Source organism: Tinamus guttatus, unplaced genomic scaffold (assembly GCF_059628265.1).
Source record: "Tinamus guttatus ecotype Peru unplaced genomic scaffold, ASM5962826v1 Tinamus_guttatus_pri_ptg000244l, whole genome shotgun sequence".
Lineage (NCBI taxonomy): Eukaryota > Metazoa > Chordata > Aves > Tinamiformes > Tinamidae > Tinamus > Tinamus guttatus.
The window spans coordinates 2021914-2048013 of record NW_028288778.1 but is presented as its reverse complement, the minus strand read 5'-3'; the positions used below and the strand labels follow the sequence as shown (position 1 = coordinate 2048013).

Here is a 26100-nt window from a genome sequence, read left to right as displayed (position 1 = left end):
GCCGCGCGCGGGTTAAACGGGACGCCAACGCGGAGCCCCTCTTGTCACCTGCCCCAGATCCCAGGCAAATTCCTGATCGGGGTCCCCGTGAGCCCTCCAAAACGCACTCAGTCTCTGGTGCAGGATGCCTACCTTGCCCTGGGGCTAGGATTTGTCATTTCAGTTCGGGATATCAACACGAACAGCGCGTTACACCCACATCTCCCTGGATGAAGCAGCTTTGCAGAGGTCGGGGCACGTTTCCACCCTGAAGAGTTAATGCAGCCACTAACCTCCATGAACAACAGAGCACACGTCAGCATTCAAGGCATCGTAGGCACCCGGCCAGGGTGTACATACACAGTATGGTCACAGTGAACAGGACAAGAAGTGCAGGTCACTGGCTGCTTCTCCATTTTAATTTTTGGTTGTTATTAAATGCATTTTATTTGCTTTTGGGTGAGCAATTTCACACTTGTAAAATCCAAAAGACCCAGCAGGCTGAACTCCATCCTTGAGTGTGTAATTACCAAAAAATTATTGGGGCAGAATGGGCAAGAAAAAAACTGTCTGAGCAGAAACGAACCCCGACTCACTCCAGACCAGAACATGCAAACCACAAAGTGTCCTAACCTGCCATGCCCACCTGGCCTCAGCATTGCATCCACCTTTGGCTGGAGATGAAATCACTGGTTAGAGAGCCACAAGCCCATAAAACATAATTGTTTTGTATCAGCCCTCCAGCGTAAGATGCCTGATTAATCTCCAGCATGCTCGATGTGATTTAGAGGTGCAGAATGCTGGCCGCTTTCCCGCTTCTTTGTTTGCTCGCTCCTTCAGCACAGCCTTCCACTTTTCATCCACACCGTTAATCAGAGGGTGAGTAAGGGGAACGCAGCTTTCCTTCAAAGCTTAGTGCAGGTAAAAGGTGTTAGAGAGGCATTTCTGGATGTAACAAGAAACACTATGGGCAGCTGCAGGGCACACATTTCCTGCAGTCTTTCGTGCTAGAGCCTTGGCCCCAACCTGCAAGGACAGACTCAAGAGCTCGAGGGCTGTTTCCTATCCTTAGACCTTGCCTCATCTCTGCCAAAGAGGATCTGCAGTGCAAATTATTCATGGGTTAGCTGGGAGAACACCCGCATGGTTTGGCTTCGGTCTCTGAACTCATTCCAGACGGCTCCAGCTCTGCCCTGGGCAGATTCCCACGTTCCAGGTTGTGTCCCAGAACCAGTCCTCGAGGGAGCTGGTCCCTCCCGGCAGAGCCACCGGAGCAGCAGCTTCCTCGCATCACTCTGCTCCACCTACCCTCACTTTCCGATGAGCACGCCAGCCCGATGTGATGGCAGAAAAATCACTTTAAAACCTCCTTAAACACAGACCTGACAAGCAGCTTTGTTCTCCACTTTATCCTATGGACACACGCGGTCTCTCCGCGGGAGAGCAGGTCAGCGGGAAGCTTGGAGCACATTCCTGCTGCTCCTCTAGCTGCTTATTCCTCTCCGAAGGGCTGGGCATGATTAAGCACAGGCTGAAAGGGACGCGAATGCAGGCGATGACAGCACTTGTTCTCTGCTGCTATCCGTGCTCTGGAACCTGCAGGAGCTGATTTCAGTTGCCAGCCATGGATTTCAAACTTCCCTGTCCCCTCAGCGGGACCCTCCGGAGCAAACCTGCCCGCCACACTCAGGACTATACTCACTCCTTTGCTCTTTGCAGAGTTTATCCGCCCAGCTGGTAGGTCTCATTCAGATTTGGCTCAAGGGGCTTTTCGGGGACATTTGATCGATGCTCCTACTAGCAGTAGAGAGGAAAATCTGGGAGGAAAGGGAGAGCAAGTAAAATTTTCCTCCCTCAAATGCTTTCAATCACAGGATTTGTCACCAAAACAAAAGGTGGAAAAAAATAACTTTGGGCAGAGAATTAGCAAAATAACCCTCACTCAGAGAAACAGATCCAATGGCCATTTTCTAGCACAAGGCAGAAGTATTCAACAAATACAGATGTGCACACACGTGCAGGCACATGCACGGCCAGGACGCTGCCTCACGCCTCAGGACTTAGGTGGTGTTTTCACTAGGCTTCATGGACATGCTAAGCACCCCTTAACGTCTGAAGTCCTCAATTCTGCATTTCTAGGAAACCCCCCACGTTGAGTTCAGACTTTGCCAGCCCCGAGCACCCTTTCACGGAGGGCACAGGGGGGCAAGGAGGGAGGATGAGGGAAAAGTGCCACTGCTGCGCTTTGTAGCACACATCTATTCAAAGGAAAAACTTTCATTAAAAAAATCACATTCCCTGCCTGGGCTAAATTCTCCATGGCACATTTCTGGAGTTAAACTTTGTCCTTAGTTTACCCCGTGCTTGCTCAGCAGATGCAGCTCTCTGCCAGTCGCCGATAAGGGAGCTACGAGGGTGACGCTGCTCGCTGCCATCCTGGCAGGCACTTGAGGCACCCCAGGCGAGAGCCTCGACATCAGAAATCAGGCATTAGGAGAGAGAAGGGAAGATAACTTCAATAAACATAATTCAATAAGACGAGTGTTAAATTCTATTTCCCTAAGTCCCTGCTGCCCAAATGCTGCACGGAGAACTTGGCTGAGGAATCACGGCGAGGTCGGTCGTGCACCGCTGCTAATGCACAGCAGCCAGAACCGGCACCGGCGCCGCTCGCGCGGCCCAGGCTCCCATACGTGTGCAAGAAACCAAAAAACACCACCAGCAAAAAAGCTGGGGGAGTCTTTTGAATAAAAGATACATTTTTAAACACTTTTTGGCCTCAAAGCTTTCACCACATTTTCCCATGTGGAAAAAGTACCAGCGTGTTCTTAAAGACTAGCCCTTTTTTCATCATTTGATTCCCAGTTTACGTTTTAGGCTGTTGTGCAGGTGATTTGGATGTGAATGCGGCAGCCATGGACCTAACAGAGACCTCCCCACTCACATCTACTAACAAGCTGCTGAGATGCTTAGTCCAAGGTGGCCGCGTGATCTCGTCCCACACATCCTGACTTCAGTCAGTTGTGCTAATTAGTGTCTTCTTGTCTGCCTGTCCTCTAAGTAACAGCACAGCCAAAAAATGCCTGGAGTTGTCTGGACAGACGGCAACTTCTGAGAGCTGGTGGGGCAGCAGCACAGAACAGCAGCCTAGTTTTCAGTAAGAGTAGGGAAAACAGGTTGAACTTGTCTATGTTTGGAGTTACTTGCACAATTTTCGTAGTACAGACTAGTGGGTCATGCAGCTGGGGGTGAAACTGCACAGATTTACACACTCAATCCAGGACGCTGTTTTACAGAGTACGTCTCTAGCCGCAGGAAGGCTTTTAGAAGTGTAACTTTTGTACTGGTGAAATAATTGCATCCCGAGTGGAACAGCTCTACTGGGTCAACTTTGAAGTAGCTGAAAGGCTGCGCCAGTACCCCCTTTTTGAAGCTGCATGGGAGAAGTGATGCAAAACAGCTGTCCACAGAAAGATCACAAGGAAATGCTATTTTCTGTGTGGTAATATTGCCACATACTTCTTTGCCTTAAGATGTTACTGCTTTTCGAAAAATAATAAAAATGCTCAATGAAGGATAAAAAGCAAAGAGCCAAGAGCTGAAGGGGTGGAGGTCAGTCTAAAGAAGGACAAACTTCTGTAAAGCCCTGAAGTTTCCACATTTAAGCAAGAAACTGTGGTCTTGCTCCTCCACTCTGTTTATGGATACTGTAAACACAAAACAGCAGTGGGGAGTAACCATTAAAGCAAGTGGACCAGCCCTGCTCAGACACTCTCCAGAGTGTCGTGGGAACTCACAACCCCTTCACCCCCGAAATTTCAGTACCAGCCAAATTGCCAAAGACCTTTTAGCAGCTTGGGGGGTGTTTTCCTCAGTTTCCTCAGTTTTCCTCAGCAGTCATCATCAGCTAAGGGCTGAGCTTATGGGGCTGGTACTGTTCAGAATCCTCCTTGTCCAAAGACCTTTCTGACTGGTATAAAAGGAAACAGGGGCTGCAGAAGAGCGGGGACGGCGTGACATGCTGCATCCTCACCTGCATCCTCAGAGGTTAAACGGGCTTTTAGAAAAGTTACCCATTTGATAGTGCTTTAAAAGACTAAGCCTAGAGTGTTTTGCCTGGAGGAGGTCCAGCCGCTTGGTCCTGCACTAACATGCAGCACCACTGATTTAAAGAAAGGTTCACAAGGCTGCAAAAGACATATGTATGTGGAAGCTGAGGAGAGGCATACGGAAGGAGCTTGCAAGTTCTTAAAGACTTTTCAGAGAGCTTGCAACTTCCATAAGGCGATTAATAAAAACTCATGTTGGAACATGGGCTGAATCCTAGGCAGTATGTTGTTAAACACAAGCTCAGACAAGCAGCACTGCATGACTTGGGACAACGTATAAATGGGCCGTGTGAGAAGCATCCCCTACAAATGATCCCAACCTGATCCACGTTCCCTCTGCCCAGAGCTGCAGGAAGAGCTCCCTGTCCTCAGATGTTTTGGTCTATCGCTTTTGATCTTTCACTTTGAAGTGGCCAAGGAGTTTAGGAGAGAGCTGCTCTGCAAGACACGCTGAGCTCTTCAGCAAGACGCATGCAAGTCACTGCGGCACACCTGGGAGCGACCCCAAACTGTAACCTGCAGTGAGTTTCACTGCACCTCTGCCCAAAGGATGTTCACTAAGGGAAACAGCTTCAAGCACACTAAGGCACTGGCGGAGCCCAACGTTTCCATCTCAGGGTACAGTGGTGCAAACCATCTGCTCGGCCCTGGCCGTGATCACCTTATGGCTGTGCACTTCATGGGCAGTGACACAGGTCGGCCCAGGGCACGAGGAAGTGGCATCCGGGACATCTCTGCTCAAGGGAGCTGCACAAAAGACTCCATTCATACGTTGGCAGAAACACTGCTGGCTGCCAAGAGACAGATTGCGATAGAGGGAAGACAGAAAGGCAGAAGATGACAAGTCCTCAGGAGATAAAAGGCTGCTGAGACAGAAGACTGTAGTATTTTCCTGAGGGGAGGGAAAGGAGGTGGTTTACACAACATCAAAATCTATTGGTTGCAGATAGAAGTGAATGGACTGAACGTGTTTCTACAGCCCAGGGCAGAAAGTGATTCATCCTCTATAAAAGAGTCCAAGAAAAGGACAGAGGGAGGGAAGGCAGTTCTGAAGATGTCAAATGAGCTTATTATCTGCAAACAAAAAAGTAACGTAAATAAGGACTTGGTGTAGTTAAACATAATTGTATTTCAAAGTGGTAAAATGACTATCTTCACTGGTAAAATGATAAAGAACTAACAAAGCTTTATTTTTCCTTATCCTGATTCTTCTAAGAGAAAACAAAAAAAGTTCAGCTAAGCAGCCTGGGGCGATTAGAAGAGGAGGGAGGTATATTTTGTGATAAGCCCTGAACAATGTTCCTGTAGAGTGTAGGCACTGAGCTGGAAGAAAATAAAGCCTCTGATAAAGCAAGAAATTCTGCAAAGACAGCACTAGCTCTCAGAGCTCAGGCGGGAGTTGGAAGGACCGTGGACGCACACAAACATGCACACACGAGCTGGCTATAGGCTTTTATCCACACTGAACAAGCAGGGCCTGTACTGTTCCCTGGGAAAAAAATGTTTCCACAAAACTCGCTCAGAACAGTGCACAGCAAAGCTCATGGGCACGGATTAGTCAGTAGGACAGGTTGGGAACAAAGTATCTCCCTTGGTAGGAGGGTATTTTAAGTGTGTATGAAGAAAACAAGCAAAAAAACCAACCAACCAAACAAAAGAACCCTAGAATATTCTCTTTATCATCTAAATTCTATCTATTAACATGGCAACATTGCTGTTCATCGCATGGGGAGAGCACAGGGTTCTGCTGCCTGGCCTGACCCAGCTGCTCGGCCCTTCCCTGCAGGAGCCTATGGACCAGCCCAGGTTATTCCGCACCTGAAGCGGGAAGCAGGGAGCTGTGCAGGCAGAATTGGTGAAGGAATGAGTGCTACGGGGTGGGGAGGCTGGGGCGCCGCTGACATAGACACATTTCTACTATCAAATTGGCTGTGACCAGCAGCCCGTTGCAGAAAGGGCTTCTGAAAGCCACAGCATCAAATCTGGGATCGGTGCTGACTTTGCAGCCCTGCAGCCCAGACGTGAGAGACCACACAGCGACCTCAGGAAGCAGAAAAGAGTCTGGGTGGTACCAGCTGCATCTCAGTAGCATGAAATCCAGCATTACTCCAGTGAGGTAAATGCAAAATGGGTATTTTGAGCACCCCCATGCACTCACCTCTTCAAAGTATGTGCTGGAAATGTCACCCAAGCATGTGAGTGAACAAAAGACGCTTGCAACATGTTTCTGCTGGCTTTGAAATGCTTGGGGTAGGACTTCAGGGCTTTATCCCTAATTCCCCAATCCTGCTCTAGCTGCATAGCACCTTCAGCAGAGAAAGGAAACGTACTCACCCTTTGCAAGCTGAACGAAGCCAAGAATGATGATCAGGGCCAGCGCCAGCAGTTTGGCCGCAGCAAAGGCATCCTGAACACGGGTAGCAGCTTTCACACTGTAGCAGTTCACTGCTGTGAGCAGCACTGAAAGGAAGAGGCAAGAAAAGACACATATATATCTTTAAAATATCTTTAAAATGCAAAACAAATTGTCACAAACCGTCAGGAGCTTTTTGCTAGGATTCAAAGAAAATGCCTCTAAAAAAAGCCATGATTTCACAGCTGTAACGCTATGCAGCAGTTTTAGGAGCTCCTTTCTAATGATTTGGCAGAGCCTGAGCCCATTCAACACTGCAGTAGCCACAACTGGCCTCCAGTCATGGAGAAGTGCATACTCACTGCTTCCACCTTGTAAACCAGAACCCCATGCTTCCCTTGAAAGACTTGCTGTATTTTGGGTAGCCAAGCTAAACATCAAGCTGTGCTGTCCAGGAATTAAAATAGAAACAACTCAGAGCGATTCTCTGCAGCTGGGCACTTCTCTGTTGTGTGTTCTGCTTTTGCAGCAGGTGGTTTGAATGGTGCATTCACGCTTTGGGACAAGGAACTGGCCCTTTGCACGGAGAAAGTTTCTGAGGGCACATAAATAAAAGCAGTTCCTGCAGCCATTAGTGTTAAAGCGCTCGGCTGCAACCCTGCTAAGTCATTCCAATTAAGAAGTCGGGGCAGGTTAAGTGAAAACACCATTGAAAAGTCACAACAACTTCCAGAACTGACCCATTTGTTATGGGTAGAACAATAGATCCTAAAAGGCTATCAAGGCCACGCTGTGCTGTTTATTATATAAACCTAGAGGAAAAGCCAGCCCTGGCACATCAGCGAGCTCCAGGACAAACGAAGCCTGCGGGTCAGGCGGGAAGGGCACCCGGATCCAAGGCGAGTGTCACCCTGTGCTTGTCCCGCTGCAGAGCGGGGCCAGGGATGGGCAGGAAGGGTCACCCGGGAGCCCCGGAGCAGCTTTCCCGGCTACGGAGGAGGAGACGGGGCCCCAAGCCCGGGCGTCGATGCGTGCAGACCTTGTGCTGGATCACGCTGCCTCCGCGCGCAGCTACACAGCATTTTGCCCCTGTGGCTTCTCGCCTTATCAAGTCGCTTTGTGATTAATGCAATTAATGAACCCTCGTTTCCGACTGCTTTTTGCCCTCTGCCCTCATAATCCTCCTCTCTGGCACCAGCAAGAACACGAACACGGGCTGCTCCGGAGCCTCGGAGTTGCTCGCTCCGGTGCGCTGAGCTTCACCTGCAGGAACGCGGGTTTCTCCCTTGCACCCGGCGCTACTCACAAAGCTCCTCAAAAAGGTCGTCCCCTCACGCTCCTCTTGCAGAGCTGGTTCAAAAGCTAGTTTGGAAGCTGAGTAAGGACAGTGCATGTCACAAATACGGGCAGATATTCCGCGGGGATGCTCCCACGCTTGGCCAGCCCAGCAACGTGCAGCCCCGTGGAGCTGGCCAGTGCCCTCATCCCTTTCCCTGCAGGCTCTGATCCTTTCCCGCTCGGGTTGCAGTTTATATTTTTACCCGTTGGGAGCCAGGCAAGTTTTTCTAAAGCTGGAGCCAGGCAACAAGGGCTGCCCTACGTTCCGGGACGCGTTGGAGTAAAATCCCGTGGCTGCATTCCTGCGCGCTTGTCAGCCGTTTCCTTTTCACCCTGGGCTCTGCGGCACAGACCTGCTCCCACATCCTGCTGCTCGTCCCTGCAGGACCCCGCAGATGCCACCAGGGCCAAACACTGCTCCTCAAAACTTCGGCCTGGACCCCACTCACCTGTCCCTTTCCACCTGCAGGGTCTGGGGTTGTTGGAGGTCCAGAAAGGACCAAAAGGGGGTCCCGGGAAGCAAAATTCCCTCCCAACTATGGGCCCATGTCCAATGGACAGTGCACTGCTTGAGGGTCCCCGTGCACGTGCCGGATGCGGCACCAGCCCGTGGGGACTCAGGAAGCCACCTCCAGCCTGAGTGCATCCACACGCAGCTCTCCAAGGATCTGCACAGGCTCCGGATGGGATCTGCTCGCTCCAAGCAAGGCACCTTTCTGTATTCACACACACAAGAGCAACAGTGGAACCAGCACAAGAAAACTGGGAAAGAAAGCTATGGGAGAGGGAGAGGAAGAGTGAGGATTTTGATGCTTAAGAAGATCTTACTGGCTCGTCCCAGGCAAACTGGCCTATGAGAAAGCAACTGCATTCACTAAAATATCAGGGAATCAGAGCTCAGCCCACGCCAGAGCCGGGAATAGCTTTCCTGGAACACGTGGACACGGACATGCCGGGATGCTCCTGGCTTCACGGAGCCCTCTCCGGGGACGCGGTGGCCGGGTCCGAGGGCGGCGATTCCCCCCGGAGCAGCCGCGGGGCAGCGGGACGTGCCGGTGCCGGCGCCGCGGCGCGCGCGGGCCAGGAGCGACCCGGGTTGCATCATTCATTCACACGCTCCGAGCCGCGGCGGCGCGCGAGGCTGGGAGGTTTCGAGTGTCTGCGCGTCGGGAAGCGCCGCCGGGATCCGGGCAGGAACAGCAAAGTCAGCAGGAGGGCAGCAGAGCACGGGATGCTCCTGCCTGCCTGCGTGCGGCATCGCCCGACATAACCGAGAGAAATGAGAAGCAAAAAACCCCAGCAATAAGACGTGTTTCGAGCCCATTTGGCACTATGAAGGAGTCCGGAGTGTTTGCAGCTATTGAGTGAACTGGATTCCTGTGTATCTGCCTCCAGCCACTCCGCAGACATAAGGGCATGGGAATATATTAAAGCAGGCAGCAAGGCTGCCTTATAGTACGTGTACATAACGGGGGAGCGCAGGGGAGGGGAAGGAAATGTGTCTGAAATATCCCTGAACACACATTACAGCTCCTCCAATAAAGCCACCCTGGTGAATACTAGCGGGGAGGAGGGAAAGGAACAGAGGAGGCAGGATTCACTTCGAACAGCAATTAGGCTAAAAATAAAACTCTCCTTGTTTACAGAGGGATATTTAAAGGATGAGCTAACACGTCTAAAAGCACCCTTTTCCCGTTAGTGAGCACAGGCCTCTGAGGTGCTACATTGACATTCTCTTCCCCATTTAGGCATTCTGTTTCTGTGACAATAGTGTCTTCTGCCTCCACACTCAATTCTCAGCTCTTTAGGGTCATTTTCCATGTACTGGTTCCGGTGAGAAGTCTGCTTGCTGGGTGGGCTGTGGGCATGGCCATGGTGTACGTAAAAGGGAACAGCTTCCACATGGCCTAGAACTGAAGGGCAAGGGAAGCCTCCCTTATCAGCCCTTTCAAAACACAGCAGTGCCCAATAAACGAGCCTTGTCCAAATAACAAAAATCTCAGGGCCAAAACAGAGTTCTTCTTCCACGCCACTTGCGATTCAGAGCCCTTCGAGTCACAATTCCCGTGCTTTGCTTCCCACCATGTAGTAACATTCGTCTTTCCGGAAGGCACATGGTGAAGTTAGAGCATTTAAAAGCTTTCAAGCTAGGAAAACTGTCTTGCTAACCAGGAAGGACCCTGCAGACAGCCAGATCAAAGACAGACCAGCCACTCTTTTAGTACAACCCTGAAATAAATTCCAGGGTTGTTCAGCTTCTCAGGAGACCACAGACACAGGGTTTCTTGAAGCACCAAGTTTTCTGCCTTTGATCTGGGATGCAACCCATGTGAGACGGGGGCTGAGGGACTTCTGGCATTGCCTTCACCTCAGATGAACTGCTGCTTCGCATGAGCAAAGGGGGAAAGTTCCAGTGTGAGCCGCAGCGATGACTCAGTGCAGGGGAGGATCGCGCTATTCGGCCTCCTTCCTTCCTCCTTTCCCAAAGCCGCCGGCACCAGGAACCAGGGATGCAGCGAGGCGGACGCCTGGTGCCACCCATCGCCCTGCTCTGCTTCAGAACGATCCCAGGAGAAGGAATTTTAGCACAACCTGAAGCGATGCTGCCTCATCCGGCAGCTTTTGTGCAAGTGGGACAACAGGAGCCACAACGACACCGTGATCTCAAATGCAAAAGAGGCTTCTGCTTGTGTGGAATAGCCCAGCGGAGCACAACGTAGCCCCACCAGGTAGCCAGGGGCTTTCAGAGAGATCTTGGCCTTGTGACAGCACCAGGGGATCCCGCTCCAGCTATTCCCTCTGTCCTAGCGCTCCCAGGGCGCTGCAGCAGTAGGAATGAATCCCTCCAAAGCTGACAGGGACAGTGACCATTTGCACATCAAAGCAGCCCCCCGATGCTCAAAGCACGTGTCAAACCAGCTCCTCTGTGCGCAGGCCAAGGCTGCAGCGCGGCTGCCCCGTGGGCACGCGGTTCTGCCCAGCGCAAACGGGGCACAAAGGGAGCCCTAACACGGGGAACGCAGGGCTGGGCAGCGATGATGCAACGAGCTTGGCATCCGTCCTTTAGGAAAGGTGGGGCTGGAGGCAAGGGAAAGCGGCCGCGGACCGCAGAGGAGTAAAGGCCGCGCTCACGGAGCTTTGGTTTTCTTTAAAAGAAAGCAAACAAACACGGAGCCAATCCACAGCGCTGCTGAGGCGGGAAAAAGGACGGGCTTCCATTCCAGTGGCGTGTGTAACTTGCTGCAGGGAGGTGGGAGTTTGCTCAATCCCTGCTCCCGATCTTCAGCAGCCTCTTGTGCAACTTGCTGAGGGCTGTGCTGATGCTCCAGGTATTGGCCCCGCTGTTACAGCTCCCCGGGGCCCTGCACGATGTCTCTTTGCCCTCTGCACCACCTCTGCGAGCGCTTCCTATGCAACCCCACATCCACCTATGCAAGCAGGACAAATGTGTGCACGCCGCTTGCTTTGAATAAGTAAACTCAATCAGCTGATTGCAGGTTACTCAAGGATTTCTATTGCTGATACTACAGGTGCAGAATGAAAACACCCACAAGGCCAGGAACTTGGGGAATATGTTGTGGGAAAGGAAGGGGAAGAACAGTGGGAAATGTTCCACTTCGCCAGGAAAATGGACATTGAAATACTGCAGCCCACAGGGGATGAAACCTGCAGTGACTCCTGTTCATAACTTAGATACTTTCAAAGCAGTTGGTCCTTACCAACACAAGCCAGTACCTCCATTTACTGCTGCCATGGGATGATGTTGCTTTTCTCCTCAGTTACTCCCAAAACTTCACTGCTCCATCCATCCTATAGGGAAGGCTGCTCCTGTCACTCACAAGGACAGGTTTCTCTACCAGCAAAGATGAGAGATCAGCAGAGATGAGCCCAGTCTGAGGCCACCAAGAAAGGAATCACGGGGATGACAGTAGCACACAGCAAAGGGACACAATGGTCTGAATGTTTTAAAAGGAACACACAGTCTGCAGAAAACATCTGTCTAAGGCAGGAAGAGTTAAGACACGTTGAAAGTAAGAGTTCCTCCACGTAGTGCAAACAAGGAAGTACATTATACCGTGCACAGTGTAAACTCCAGGGAAACCAAGCCTTAACGATTCATGAAGGCAAATAAACACATATCTACGCAGGGTGCTGAGGTGTCACAGTGCCTCCCATTAGCCTCAGGTGTCTCCTTCTGGTGGCACAATTCAAACTGAGGCTGTTAATGCAGGGTCAGGCACAGGGGCACCGCCAGGGCAGCTCCGGCTCCAGGCCCTGGCTGAGCGTGACGCCGTGTCCTGCACGCAGGGAATCACAGAATCACAGAATGCTTAGGGTTGGAAGGGACCTCCAGAGACCATCCAGTCCAACCCCCTGCACACGCAGGGTCACCTAGAGCACGTGGCACAGGGCTGCGTCCAAGCGGGTTTGAAGATCTCCAGAGAAGGAGACTCCACAACCTCTCTGGGCAGCCTGTTCCAGTGCTCTGTCACCCTCACTGTTAAGAAATTTTTCCTTAAGTTCCTGTGGAACTCTTGGTGCTTCAGTTTCTGGCCATTTCCTCTAGTCCTATCAGTGGCCACCACTGAAAAGGGACCAGCACCATCCTCCTCACTGCCTCCCTTGAGGTACTTCTAGACCCTGCTCAGGTCCCCTCTCAGCCTTCTCTTCTCCAGGCTGAACAGGCCCAGCTCCCTCAGCCTCTTCTCATAGGGCAGATGTTCCAGGCCCCTGATCATCCTTGTAGCCCTGCGCTGGACTCTCTCCAGCAGCTCCACATCCCTCTTGTCCTGTGGAGCCCAAAACTGGACACAATACTCCAGATGTGGCCTCACCAGGGCTGAGTAGAGGGGCAGGATCACCTCCCTGGACCTGCTGGAGATGCGCTCCCCTCCACAGAGGACAAGGCTCTGGAGCAACCCCCTGCGCCAAACGGAGCAGCCTCTGCAGCCAGGCGGCAGGAAGGAAACGCTTAGCGGCACGTGAAGCCGCTGGAAAGGAGAAATGCGTCTGTGCACGTTAAAAATAAATGCCAGGACCTGGCAGCGGTTCACTGCTTCCTTTTTCTTTCTTATTTTTCCCTCAAAAGTCCAAATGCGGAGGAACAAGGGGACTGGTGCAACAACAGACGGGTGGAAGGAAGCAGCGAGGGCTGCCCTATGGCTGCGATTTTAGTAGATGGATCTTTTCCAGAACCACCATCCAACCCCGGACCTCTGAGTGTGATGAAAACATGGAAAAGTGGTACCTATGTCCCGGAGAAAGGATGAAGGGGGTAGGCAGCGAGATGCGGGTGACAGCGACCGTCTCCAAACCAGAGGCAAGGAATGGAAGAACCACCATCAGCCTTGGAAAAAAATAAATGCTTCTCATTCCGAATCTGAGCGCGGTGCCAGCAGGACGGGGCTGCAAAGCTCGCTGCTGTCACTGCTCCATCGCTCGGCTGGCTTTCAATCTTGGGAAGCCACTGGTGTTGAAACATGCCTGGAGCCGGGAGCCAGACAAGCTAGCGCAGAAGGGGATATTTTGAGCATTTTGTTATGTAGCACAGCCCTGCATAAGCACCCACACCCTCCACCTTCCAGAATTCGCGAATTATTTACCCGCTCATCACTGGGAGGGCAGGTCTGGATAGAGGTAAGAAATATGCCTGGGGCTGGATGGAATTTTATCCCAAACTGAATTCGCCCTCGTATTCCCCCCATCCTTGGGATATGCCTGTTATCCTTTCAGTGATACTGCTTTTGGTGCCAAAACTTGGACCGCTTATTGCATCCGTGCTCCCCAGTTTCTCATTTTCAGTAGAAATTCACAAGAAAGGGGCTGCACTTCGGCATCAAGTGATATATTCTGGGTCGTGAACTTAATGGTGAATGGCAGGCAGGCCTTAGCCTGGGTCAGGCTACTCACACTGTGCAGGGGGGCAGGATTTGGCTCTCTGCGCTGGCTTGCGAGATACTTTCTGATCCATTGCATTGAATCTATTGACCACATCTAACATCTGGATCATCAGACTGCTGGAATATTTAAAATACTTAGGGATGTTGCTTTAAATTAGACTGCTCGTGGTGAGTTTGTCTGAGAAAGATTTGTTCCCAATTTGTTCATGTTAGAAGAGCAAGACTCTGAAAGATCTCAGTGGTAATGTAAATCATTCAAATACTATAAAATGGAATGGGATATTTGTTGAGGAAGCCAAAAAAGAAGTGCCAAGAAATGCAGTCGTTGCATGCTGTGCTACAGGAGTCCTCGAAACCTTTATCCATTTCAGGAGAGCCCTGCTAGTGTCAGCAGCTATTTTCATTAATGCTATGCTCTCTAATTAAACGCGGATTTAAAAAAGCAATCTCAGTCTTGCAACCTTAACCATACAGCAGGGATTCTACAAAGACCTCTTCCTTCCTTCCTCATCAAACAAGTGCCTGTTTACAGATACAGCTCAGTCACTTAATCCACCTTTCTGGGGACAAAAAAAAAAACTTCAAAGCTTCACACCCTGCTTGCCATGACAGATTAATTCCAAGCATCAATGCCACAGAATAAACCCATCTTAAACAGACAGGCATAAGGTGTATTTTCTTGTTGCTCACCAGCTAATACTTGATGGGTTCATAATCTACCCGTAGAAATAGCCGGCCGAAGAGCTGTCAGCCTGCAAGCAGAGCATCGGGACCAGATGAAGATGTTCCTGCTTTCAACACGAGCAGTTTCTCCTTGAAACGCTGCCACTGAACATTCACTCGAGGACTATGGTTATGATCTGGCAAGCAGTCAAGGCATGTACTTACTTTGCCAAACCTGCATTCGATACCGTTGTTCTTCCCCAACTCACAGTGTGCTCAGGGCAGTGGCAGCCACTTACGTGTCCATACGGCGCGGTGTTTGATATGACTCAACCCTGAGCTGCCTGCTGCTAATTCTCCTACTGTTAGTCTGTCTGTAGCAAAAAAAAAGACAGATATTTGATCGCTTAACTGCAATTTCATGCTTGCAGGGGGAGTGCACAAAACATCATTTCAGGAGCCTCAAAGTCTAAGAAAATCTGCGAGGAGATTAATACATGGGCAGTAGCGTTAGCAGTTGCAATCACCAGTGCCTGATTGGCACATGTAATTAACAAGTGATAAAAAGCTTCCAAAGGTAACCCTCAAGTCCCTGAGTGGACACTAAAGATCAAGGGCAATTTTAGATGTAACCAGCAGAGTTTCTCCATCTTCTGTAGAGTGGATTATATTGTGAAAATGCACCTAAGGGCAAGTGCTGGAGCAGCGTGGGGTGCAGCACACTGCAGGGAGAGGGGCCATGCGGAACCAGAACGTGGAAGATCAGCAGAGACCCCTGTTCACCCTCTCCCCGGGGAACCTCTCTGCCATGTCCAAAGACTTCTCTCACTTCTGCAAAATCTGGGAAATCTGCAAATCAAAAGGTAGAAATAATAAGTGTACAAGTTACTTTTACCTGGCGATCCGGAAACTTTTCATCCCTGAGCCATCTCCAGCTCAGAGATGTATATGAGGCTGGGCTTGGATTTTCATTTTTGTGTTCAGATGCATCAGTTTGTATCCAGGAAATGTAATGCATTCTCATAGCATCAATGTGCAATCAAGATCTGAAGCACAGCATCCTTAATTAGATTAATTCTTTACCATATAAAATACTGTTATGATAATGTAAACGAATACAGATATTTAGTATCAACTGACTGTCCCTCCATCCTGTTGGTGGGTGGAATTTGGTTTAAATGAGATCATATTTGAGGGGATTCAAATGACTGCTGGGCTTTCATGCATAGCCACAAATTCTATTTCATGAACTTTAACTTTTTCTACTTGAAAATGCTTAGATACTAGGTGAGCTTCAATTTTGCTATTCCACAGCATTTAGTTTTGTTATTTATCCATCCTAAAAGTATAAGCCACCCATTCAAACATAGCAAATAATAACATGCAGTTTATGACACCAATAAATTAGTTCAATGCAATGCAAAGGCATCCACACCTAAGAAACTCGAAAACTCTTAAACCAAACCTGCAAATTCTTACACCCTGGGAGCACTAGCTGGTTCACAGGAAACATAAAAACAAGTTTTGATGAACAGCTCGACCTGTCTTGCTACGGAGGAATTCCTTGTGTTGAATTCCCATACTTTAATTTGGCAACTTTAGTAAGTGTTCGTGTTTGCTTACAGAAGAAGTTACGAGTATCCACTGCCTGTAGATTGTGATCTTGACTGCAGAAAATTTCTATTTGTAGTTAAATTGCGTTTACCACCCATCTTGTTTTCTTTAGAACTTTATGAACATGATTTATTTAGATCATGTTAATGCCGAGGAATTCTGTTTCTGTGTTTCACGGTGGCAGGCACTGAACAACACACAATTTATTCAACTGTTTGACACCAGTAGTGCTCGAAGTGGAAATGCCTAACTCCATATTTCTCCTCCTACTAGAAACTGAACGGCCAATTCCACTTTATGATGAATTATAAACTTTGCAAGGAATACAGCTGGCACTGTTCTAGACGGCTGGGCTTTGCCTATACAGCGAATCATCGGTATTCCAGTACGGGCCCCAAATGTCCTTTTTACTTTCCTTTTGCTTTTGCAAAACAGCATTTTTCGCTACTCTAGAGCTCTTGAAAAAGAGGGGTATGTCCGGAACGACAGCGCTTGTTAGACCATAGCAGCTTGGTGTGACTAGCAAAGCCCTTGCACCAGATTTACTCCATGTGCTGTTCCTACTTCATGATGTGGTTTTGGCACCATACAGAAGAAAAGCCAACTCCAAAAATCAAAGTCACAGCAAACTAACTTGCCAAAGGCAATGTCTGGTGAACTGACCTTTTAAAACAAAAGGGGCAAAAACATATTTAACTCAAAGCATAAACAAAATAGCAGCCGGGGTGGAGAGCAAAGTTTAAAGAAGAAACACATGGAAGTGACGCAGATTTGTAGAACTAGCAACTCTTTCCTTGAGCATTTCAAGGTTCAAGAATAAATTTAGTTTCAGGAAAACTGCTAATTGCCAGCATAAGAAAGTTGGAGACACTAATATTCACTGGAGATGCAAAAGCAGGCAGGGACCTGGCCTCAAGAAGTCTCAGGCTGCAATCCACCCTGCTCCTGAACATATCTTGCAATGCACGTCTACTTTACCCTTGCATTTGTTTTCTGGTCTGTAAAATTGGAATGGGGACACCTGATGACGAGCATTTCGGGAAAGTTCTTGTAATGAAAAGCTGACTATTCTTCTTAGGAATACATTTGAAAGCTTTTGTCAACGATATTACATTTTTGCACAGTGAAACTTTGATATATCAGACAATAAGGAAGTTCATCTAATCATCTCGCTAATTCCGTAAGCTTGTCAGCAAATAAACTCTGAGATAAACGCTACGTGCACACATGTCCCTTCTCTCTGCTGTTGAAGCCACCATGCTGCAAACTAGCAACAAGGCTACAAAAGCAGATTTTTTGCAAGGCTCTGCTTTCTCCAAGCATCCTTCTTGCTCGCTATTTGGTTATTCGATTTGCTAGTCATGCAATATATCTCTGCAAGACGTGGTCTGTGCACGTAGAGATCTGCAGGGACTATGTTCTCCCACACGGACCACACGCTGCAACTTCTCAATGCCAGTGACCCCCAGGTGATAAAGGAATCTAATAAAACCCGCACTTGGACAGCCCAAATGAGGAGGATTCTCTTTGCTACCTCAACGCAAAGGAAAAAACCCACCCGATGGTAACTTCAGGCGCCAAATAAATCATAGAATTGCTTAATATAGCCCTTGCAAACAAGTATAGCCTCTCCCAAACAGTCATCTTCACAACGTGACACAACTACCAGCGTAACACAGCGAAACTCTGTGCGAGTGCAACAGATCAAACGGGAAAGGAAGGCAGGCAGGCGGAAAATGATCCTGCATTTAAAGAACATGGAATTTGCCTGGGGTGGGCAGGGGGATCGGGAAAAGGGGCTTGGCTGGCACCGCCGCAGAGCTCAGAGGAGCAGCGCGGAGGCGATGGGCTGCAGCAGAGGGTGATGCAGACACCACGGCAGGTCCCCGCGGCCCCAAACCCAGTCTGGATGAAGCACCTCTCGCGAGCGAGCCCGGTGACAGCGCACACGTGGCCGGGAAACGGCTCCGCTCAAAGCGGGTGCTGAAACGGCCACGCGCCGCAGCGCGGGCCCCGCAGCGCCGGCCGCTCCCGGCAGATAACGTCCCTGTAATCTAGGTCCCCACACGGGTGCCCATCCCAGCTGGCACGGTGCCCCGGCACCGCTGTAGCCTCCCCGGCACGCTGCTGCCTGCAGCCACGAGAAAGCTTGTGCCTGATGGAAACAGCTTGCGCTGAATCACTCAGCCCGTAACCGGGGGGTCTGGGTGATTTTTGCTGCATTTTATCTGGCGCGGGGCCCTGCTTCCCCCCGGTGATGCTCAACGGGGATACTCACGGACACAGAGGCAGGCCACCAGCTTGGCGGCCTCGTCGGGCACCGGGCAGGTGGGGAAGATGGGCTTGAGCAGGTAGGTGGCGAAGACGAGGGCCACGATGTACTGCGAGGACGGGCGGATGATGAGCAGCTCTATCCAGAGCTTGAGGAAGGCGGGCAGCGAGCCGTACACCTCCAGCATGTAGGCGTAGTCCCCGCCGGACTTGGTGATGGTGGTGCCCAGCTCGGCGTAGCACAGGGCGCCCACGATGGAGAAGGCCCCGCACACGGCCCACACGACGAGCGAGAGCCCCGGCGAGCCGGCCTCGCGCAGCACGCCCGTGGGCGTCACAAAGATGCCCGAGCCGATGATGGTGCCCACGATGATGGCCACGCCGTTGAGCAGCGTGATGGAGCGCTGCAGGGCCACCCCCTCGCTGTCATCGGCGGCGGCGGCGGCGGCAACGGAGCCCGACGAGGGCGAGCGGGCGCAGCCGTTCTCCTGCGCCGCTGCGCCGCCCGCCGCCGGCTCCAGCATCTTCTCCATGGCCTGCTTCTCCTCCTCCTGCGCCAGCGAGGAGGCCGAGGAGCCCGCCGAGCTCCGCTTCTTCACCGCGCTGCCCGACATGGTGGCGGCCGGGCGCTCCGCAGCCTCCACCATGCGGCCGCCCCTTTTGTTCCGCAAGCGCCGCCCGCCAAGGGCGGCCCGGCCTCCTTTCCGGGAGGAGGAGGAGGAGGAGGAAGGCTGGGGGGGCGGAGGGGGGGCTGCACAGCACGCCCAGCTCCTCCTGGGAGGGATCCGAGGAGAAGGGGCGGCCAAAGCCACCGGCCGGCTGCTTGCAGGCTGCGGAACCTGGGGTTATTTTCTTGCTCATCCCCATTTCTGCATGTTGTAACATGAGGGGGTGAATGGAGACCCCTCTCCCAATTCCTTAACCCCCTCCTTCCCTTCCTGCCAAGCCCCATCCTATTTGAGTGCATGCGGCGCATAACGCCCGTCCGCACAGCGCCAGGCCTGGAGCTGCCGGGGCTCCCGCGTGTCCCCGCGGCGCTGCCCAAAGCCGCTCGCTGCCCTTTGCAGCTGGATCCGCTCCGTGAGCACCGGCTGCAGGACGAGCAGCTCCCATGGGTGGGATCCCTTTCCATGCAGGCTGCTTCCCAAGGCGCCACAGGAGCAAGTTTAACACACAGAGGCTCCCGCTGGGGCTGGGGGGCACGAGAGGAGCTGCCTCGTGGCCGGGTCTGCGGTGACCAGCGTTGCCGCCGGGCGCGGGGAGCGGTACCTTGCAGGAGCGGCGGCGCGGGGATCGCCAAGCAGCACACCAGGAGCTGTGCCCCGGCTCCGAAACCCGGGGTCCGCATCCTTCCTCCCGGGACCACGCTCCTCCTCCTCGGAAGCTTCAGGCTTCTCGGAAGCTTCAGAGGTTTTCTGCAAAAAACAACTCTCAGAAGTGTGAGATTTGCAGCTTGGGGAAAGATGTAGCACTTGAGCAGCGTTTTCAGGTCGTTTGCCCAGATTTTGGCATCCGGACAGTCCCCACCTTTGCAGGGGACAGGCCGGTGCCCTGGGCGCTCCAGCAGCTCCGTGAAGCCACTATCAGAACCTGACACCTAGTGGTCACTCGTCCCCAAATTAAGGCCTGAAAGAGCAATCACCATTTCCAGATTTATACAGGCATCCATATTTAGAAAGAAAAGGCAAAAATTACCATTGCAGAGGCAATATTCCTTGACTAAGATGGCCACAGTCTGCAACCATTCATGCAATATAAAATGCCTCCAATTTGCAGAGTGTAAAATTAACAGGAAAATACTTTGTGGAAAATATCACGTAATGTTCATGAACATCTTGATTCTTATTAAACTTAAAACCGATCTGCTGCCTGTCAAGTGCACATATTTCTAGTCCACTTATAGCTAGTCAAGTTGGGCAAGCACTGTGGAAAAAAAAAAAAAAAAGCTTAACATTTTCATTCCTTAATGTTGCTTTGTGCATATTCTGCATTTCCCTGCATGCTGGAGGCCATCTTGAGGCGAACACCTACCATCAGCAATCTGAAAATCCCTTCTTCCAACCATACTAGCCTAACATTGTGATTTAATTATTTTTCAAATAAAGATTTACCAGTATTTTATTTGTTATTTCATCTCTGAAATTTAAACCTCCCAGGTGCTTACAATGTTCCCAGGATTGTCCCAGCAGGTTCACGTGTGTGTAAACTGCTACCTCCGGATCCAACGTGCAGGACTGGAAAGAAAAATACAAAGTAGACACCAGGTATTTTGGGATTAATGCTCAAACCTAGTTGCACAGTGAACAGTCACCCAGCAATAAATTTATTTCACCAGGGCTCTGACTGTAAGTTCCTACCTTAATGCAAACAAATTAACTGCTTAATGGCATTTATTCCTGATTTTACACCCAGATCGGAGAAATGCCCACCAACTTCTACATGAATGGGACCAAACAGCCCTCTTCTCCCTGCATACAATTCTGCCAAAAGGAAGTTTCGTAATAGACTGGTACCAAGAATGGCCACATTTCAGCCTCAAATTTGACACCATTTCCATCTGAGAAATCACCAGCTCAAGAATCAGCTGAATAAGAGCCCAAGTGCCACTGAACAGCCGCATCTAAAGTTAACTGCACGTTTGACTCTCTTGCAAATTAATCAGAGTTAATTCTGCACCTGCTTCTTCATTGGTGTTACTGAGACATTACCTACTTTGCAGTCATGGTGGCGGGGTGTCTCCATATACTGCTTTATATCTTCAAAGCACTTTCCAAATGCTAAGGGTTATTATCAGTCCTGACCACGAACATTAACTCTCGTCAGGTCCCCACGTTGCTCTGCAGAATCTTTGAAGACGATTTGATTATACAATCAGTTCTCCATATGCTAATACTCAGGCACTTTAAGTTTGTCACATCAAAAAGAAAGACAGAAGGAATTATTTGTCAGAAAGATGAATAATTACCAATATCAGAAGTAAATTGGCCATTTGTTAGGAGTAATGTTCTTAACCATCTACCAGGAGAGCTCCCTTGATCAAAATAAGACGGCCTGGAACCAAATAAGCTGGTTTAGCAAACACTTTAGCTAACAACTTAGCTATAATAATGTAAGAATTTATAAGCTTTTCTGTTGGGAAAAGTGGCAGTGGCTTCTGGAACCCTGAAATAGCAAAGGTGTCCTCAGTCTGTGCTTTCTTCACAATCAATTGACTTGGCTACCACAAATTGTATTAAATAGTACAGTTTACTTATGCAAAAGTATTGTGTACGACTACTTTTATGGGAGGATTCCCTAACCAGGGGTATAATCTTCTACTTTTACATTAAAAGACAAAGAGAAACCTTGAACAAATTCAGCTTAGCATACCATAAATGCAAGATATCTGGGCCGTAAGTATGGCTATCAATGAGGCAGAGTAGCAGCATTTATTTCACCTGTAGCCAATGTTTATTGGTAAATGTAATTTTTTTATTTTATTCAAAGAACTGCAAGGCTATTTGATAGGATTCTTGCAGCCATAAGAACAATAAGGGCACTGCAGAACCACTAAACACAAAACTCAACTGCAAGTTACACCACACATTTGCTCACCTGAGAGTTTCTTTAGGTTGAATTTAACAATAAGCATAAAATCAAGTTATTTAGCAAAGATCCTCAAAATCTGCAGTCCTGTTTCAGCCAGCATATCGCATGCAGCCAAACAAACATAACAAATAATTGCATGTCCTGTCATCAGCAGGGCTGTAACACAGCGCTCTTTGTCCGCCCGCTCCAATTCCAATACAGTTCAGCAGAGTCTTTCATAGCTTCTCAGCCTCTCACAATGTTTGACATCTGATTAGACTCTACTCAGAATGAACTGGTTCATTTTGAGAGAGGAACTGTATTATTTTCTCGACAGAAAAGCTACATTTAACTTGGAGAGCTTGGTTACACAATGAGATGCAGACACAGGTTGCTCTGTGTTTCTTTATTGCATTTCTGCACACTAGTTTAACATTTTAAACATGGAGCAGCTAAAAGTTTACATCAAGTAAAAACTCAGAAACAAGCTCCAATTCCTAGCAGAACAAAAAGGCATTCCCCACTATATATGCTGGCCAAAAAGACAATTATTTCTGTAATTTATGATTAGCAAATAACATACATTAAAATATGCAATAACTGCCAAGAAAACTAGACGCACAATGAAAAATAACAAAGATATGTCAAGTTAAAGTTCTCAAAGCATTAAAGTCTGAAAGTGAATACCATTGACTATGAAGTTGAGCAGAATTAGGGACTTTTCTTCCCTAACAAGCCATGTAGAACTCCTGTATCCAGCAGATGTCTGAGAGCAAAACGATCTCCATTTCTAGAGCTTTCCAAGTCAAAAGGATGCACTCCTGAACGATTTGAGGTAAAAATACCTGTGCAATCCACCTACAACTGCACACAGCAAAACACAGGTCAGGTGTACATGGTGAATACCTGGATTGCACTGGTTTGAAGGATCTGGAATGCAAGAACATTGACCAAAAATTCAGCGCCAAACAAAGCCACTCTAACTATAAAGGCACCAAGAAATTCTCTTGGAAATTTCTGTTCCAAGCTGGACCAACATGGATGCAGCTCTACCCTCCAAAACTTTCTCATTTTGGCTTTCTCTGCTCAGATCAAATCCTACCACAGTCTGGTACTCTGGTACTGGCTGCTGCAGAAATGCTCCCCAGTAGAGTATTAAGCAAAAAAAAAAAAGTGATTAAAATGCAAGTGCAAATACAGCTGTGTGTCTGGACCCTCCTGTACCATCTAAGAGAAGAGCCCTGTGCAGACCTCTGCAAATAGGACTTAACTCAGTCGTGCAAAATCATTACAAATATTAACTAAAGTCCAACAATCAAATAGTCACTTGTGCCCCTAACCACAAAAAAGGCCGAAAAATAAGGTGTAGGAATTATGTCCTATTTTATACACATGCCTACGCACGCAGAATTATTCTCCTTGAAGTCAACTTTTGTTGTAACTTAAAAATAAACCTTCTGCTCATTGCTAACACATGGCCCTGCACCTCAGACACAGTCTACCTGAACCAGAGATGCTCGAACACTAACAGGTAAATGGAACAGTGTCTCAGGTAGGAGCAAAATAACTGCAACTGAAGAGCCCAGTAAAGCTTATTTTCTTAGCACAGTAGCATTAAGAGTTTAAGGTTGACCCTGTTTTGAGATATTTGAAGTTAATTGCTGAAAACTTACTAATTTTATGTGTCTGTATATTAATTTGATTCTTTATATATATATATATATATACATACAGAGAAAATCTAGCTTAACTGTACGTCTGGATAATACAGCTCTCTAGTGAAACTTCTACAGTCCTGTAGTAGAAATTCCATGACAGTATTTGAACAAAGTAATTAAATCTATATGAGAATTTTACATCTTAATTAGATCACTGGAGATAAAATATTGCACCTTACTGTGACTACTGCATGGTAGTGAGCAGGCTGAGACTCACGCAATTAGGGGAAAAAATTATTTGGGAGAACAAATCTAATCAATGGGAATTTAGCTGGATACATTATGAAAGACCTAAAGATTAAACATTTACACTGCAGTAGCTTCCTAAGAACAAAATGAAGATTTTGCATTTGCAAATCAGAGCACAAAATGTTATGAAAATTACTAAGTCTACTAGAATACTCTGAGCTGTAGTATGAAGTTTATTTAAAGATGCCTTTTACTTATGATGGGGAACATTCGACCTTAAGCTAACAACCACAAGGAATAAAAGTGCCTTACATGAGGAGATTCTATACTAATTTAGAGATGCTGGCTTGCAGTTTTAAGCACGTTAAAAGTTCATGTGTATTTATAGCTGGTAATTCAAACTGAGCCAAGTTCAGCCAGGTCGTTTCCTCTTTGCTCCAAATGGTTTTGCTCCACTAATAAAGCAAACAGATGGCTCTGGCTCCTCACTGATATCTTCTTCTTTGTAGCCACCTGAAGAATTATAATGCAGTATTTTCAAATATTTTGGTTGATGGAGACTACCTATAGCTAGCTTAGGGCTGCTGAGATACATGTGCTTTTAAATGCAAAGGCAACATTAAGATGACTTTCCATCACATAGTTTCCCAACTACTAAAAAGGAGTAGGAAAAACAATCCCAAGGGTGTGCAAGATACCTGCCAAGCACCCAGTGCTGGATTGCTGCTCTCTTTCCACATTGCTGCTCTTTTTCTCAGAAAAGCATTTGCAAGAACAGGACTGAAAAGAAACTTAACAGCGACTCCAGGTCAAGCTGGAGCAGGAAGGAAGGAATGCTTTTCCTACTGCCAGGCCTGTAAACGGGCCTTGCAGAATGATTCTGGAGTCTGTTAACCTCCGGCAACACCACCGATGTGGTTCTGCAGACCAGCACTACGATGAGGCCCTTAGTGGCACCCTGCAGGCCCAGGAAGGCTCAGTTACACCCTCAGTGACAACCGCGTGATCCAAGGATTTTGGACACTGGTGGGAAGAGCAAGTGGAAGACTGTGAATATCCGGTTGGTGATGCCAGGGGGATACGTGGCCCGGTTCAACTAAGCAGCAGGGACTTGTGAGAAGGAAATAATCTGAAAATACAGACTGCAGTGCCAAGCAAACTGCCCAGTAAAGCAGAACAGGGAGAGACGAAAGATTGTCTTATATTTACTATTTAGTAGGTCTCTCTATGGTAAGTGGGCACATTTCCAGTGGCCAAGGCAGAAAGGCAAAAGGCACAACTGCTGCAGCACAGCAGGGGCATGAGGTAGAGTTACCAAGGAAGCAGAGGTGGAAAGGGGGCACTCCAAGCAGCTAAACGAAAACAGCACAGCCTTGAGACGGTCAGGGTCACACTAAAATGTCATAAAGTGCCTTTAAACTAAACACTTGAACTTAAAAACAAAACCAAAACAAGCAGTAGCAATCCCACATTTCTGAATTTAGCATCGATAAGCTGGTGTCCTGGCATCTGCTGTGCTGAATGACACCAGCAACTGGTGGCTTCGCCTACTGGCAGAAGCATCTCAGTGTCCGCTCGAAAGATACTTAAATGCAATCAGTGAAGATCATGTCATCATTACACAGACAGACCTATTCCTCATCCGAAAATCCAATCACATAGATTGTACATTAACTTAATGCACAGTCACACTGTTAAATACAATAAAGTACATAAAGTCAGTGAGAAATATGCTCTAGGGAAGGTCATGGCTAGTAGTATGCTTCAGAGGTAGATAAAGCTTATGCCAACTGGACCATAGCTTTAGGATAAAGCTCTACAACTGGCAACTTAAAGGGTAATTTTGTCTGGTCCCCAAATAAGATCCCACTGCATTGAACTTCATTTCCATAAGGGGCTGTAATGGAGTTAGCTCCCCAGCTGTCACTAAGCTGGGTAACTCTCTGCTAAGAAAAGTACAGCTTTAGGCAAAATGTTGAAAAACACACATACACTGGGGCTCCAAGAGCTGCTGAAAGATCTTTCAAGTACCCAAATGCTGCGTTTTGCCCACACTCCTAGCATTGGATTAGGTTTTGGAAGTCCACTCTCCCTGCTCCCCATCAGCAGGGTCAGCTAACTTTGTTTTGCTCTGATGTGTCCAATTCCCTGGGATCAAATGGGCAATTTTGTCAAATGTGTTGCTGTTGCACAGTCTTGACACACTAGACTCTCCTCTCCTGGTATGTTATTAAATTTGGCAGCTTCTAATTTTCTCCGTTAAAGTTTCTAAATTTGTTATTGAGTTTTGGAAAACATCTTCTGGCTTGCACTACAGACAGAGCAGACATCCTGTAGCTCGATCCATTCCAAATAGTGATCATGCAGCAAACACGATGAAAAAGGTCTAGATACCGTCA

At 48.6% G+C, this 26100-nt stretch overlaps 1 protein-coding gene across 1 annotated transcript in view; it reads right to left on the bottom strand.

Moving 5' to 3' along the window:
- Positions 1 to 18865, bottom strand: part of SLC7A5 (solute carrier family 7 member 5) — a 30555-nt gene extending 11690 nt beyond the window's left edge. Inside the window, exons 1-2 of the mRNA XM_010223821.2 lie at positions 18235 to 18865; positions 6423 to 6548 (exon numbers count right to left, since the gene is read on the bottom strand). Coding sequence (XP_010222123.2) covers positions 6423 to 6548; positions 18235 to 18841 — 733 coding nt within the window. The 5' untranslated portion in view covers positions 18842 to 18865. The remainder of the gene's footprint in view (positions 1 to 6422; positions 6549 to 18234) is intronic.
- Positions 18866 to 26100: the final 7235 nt, after the last annotated feature.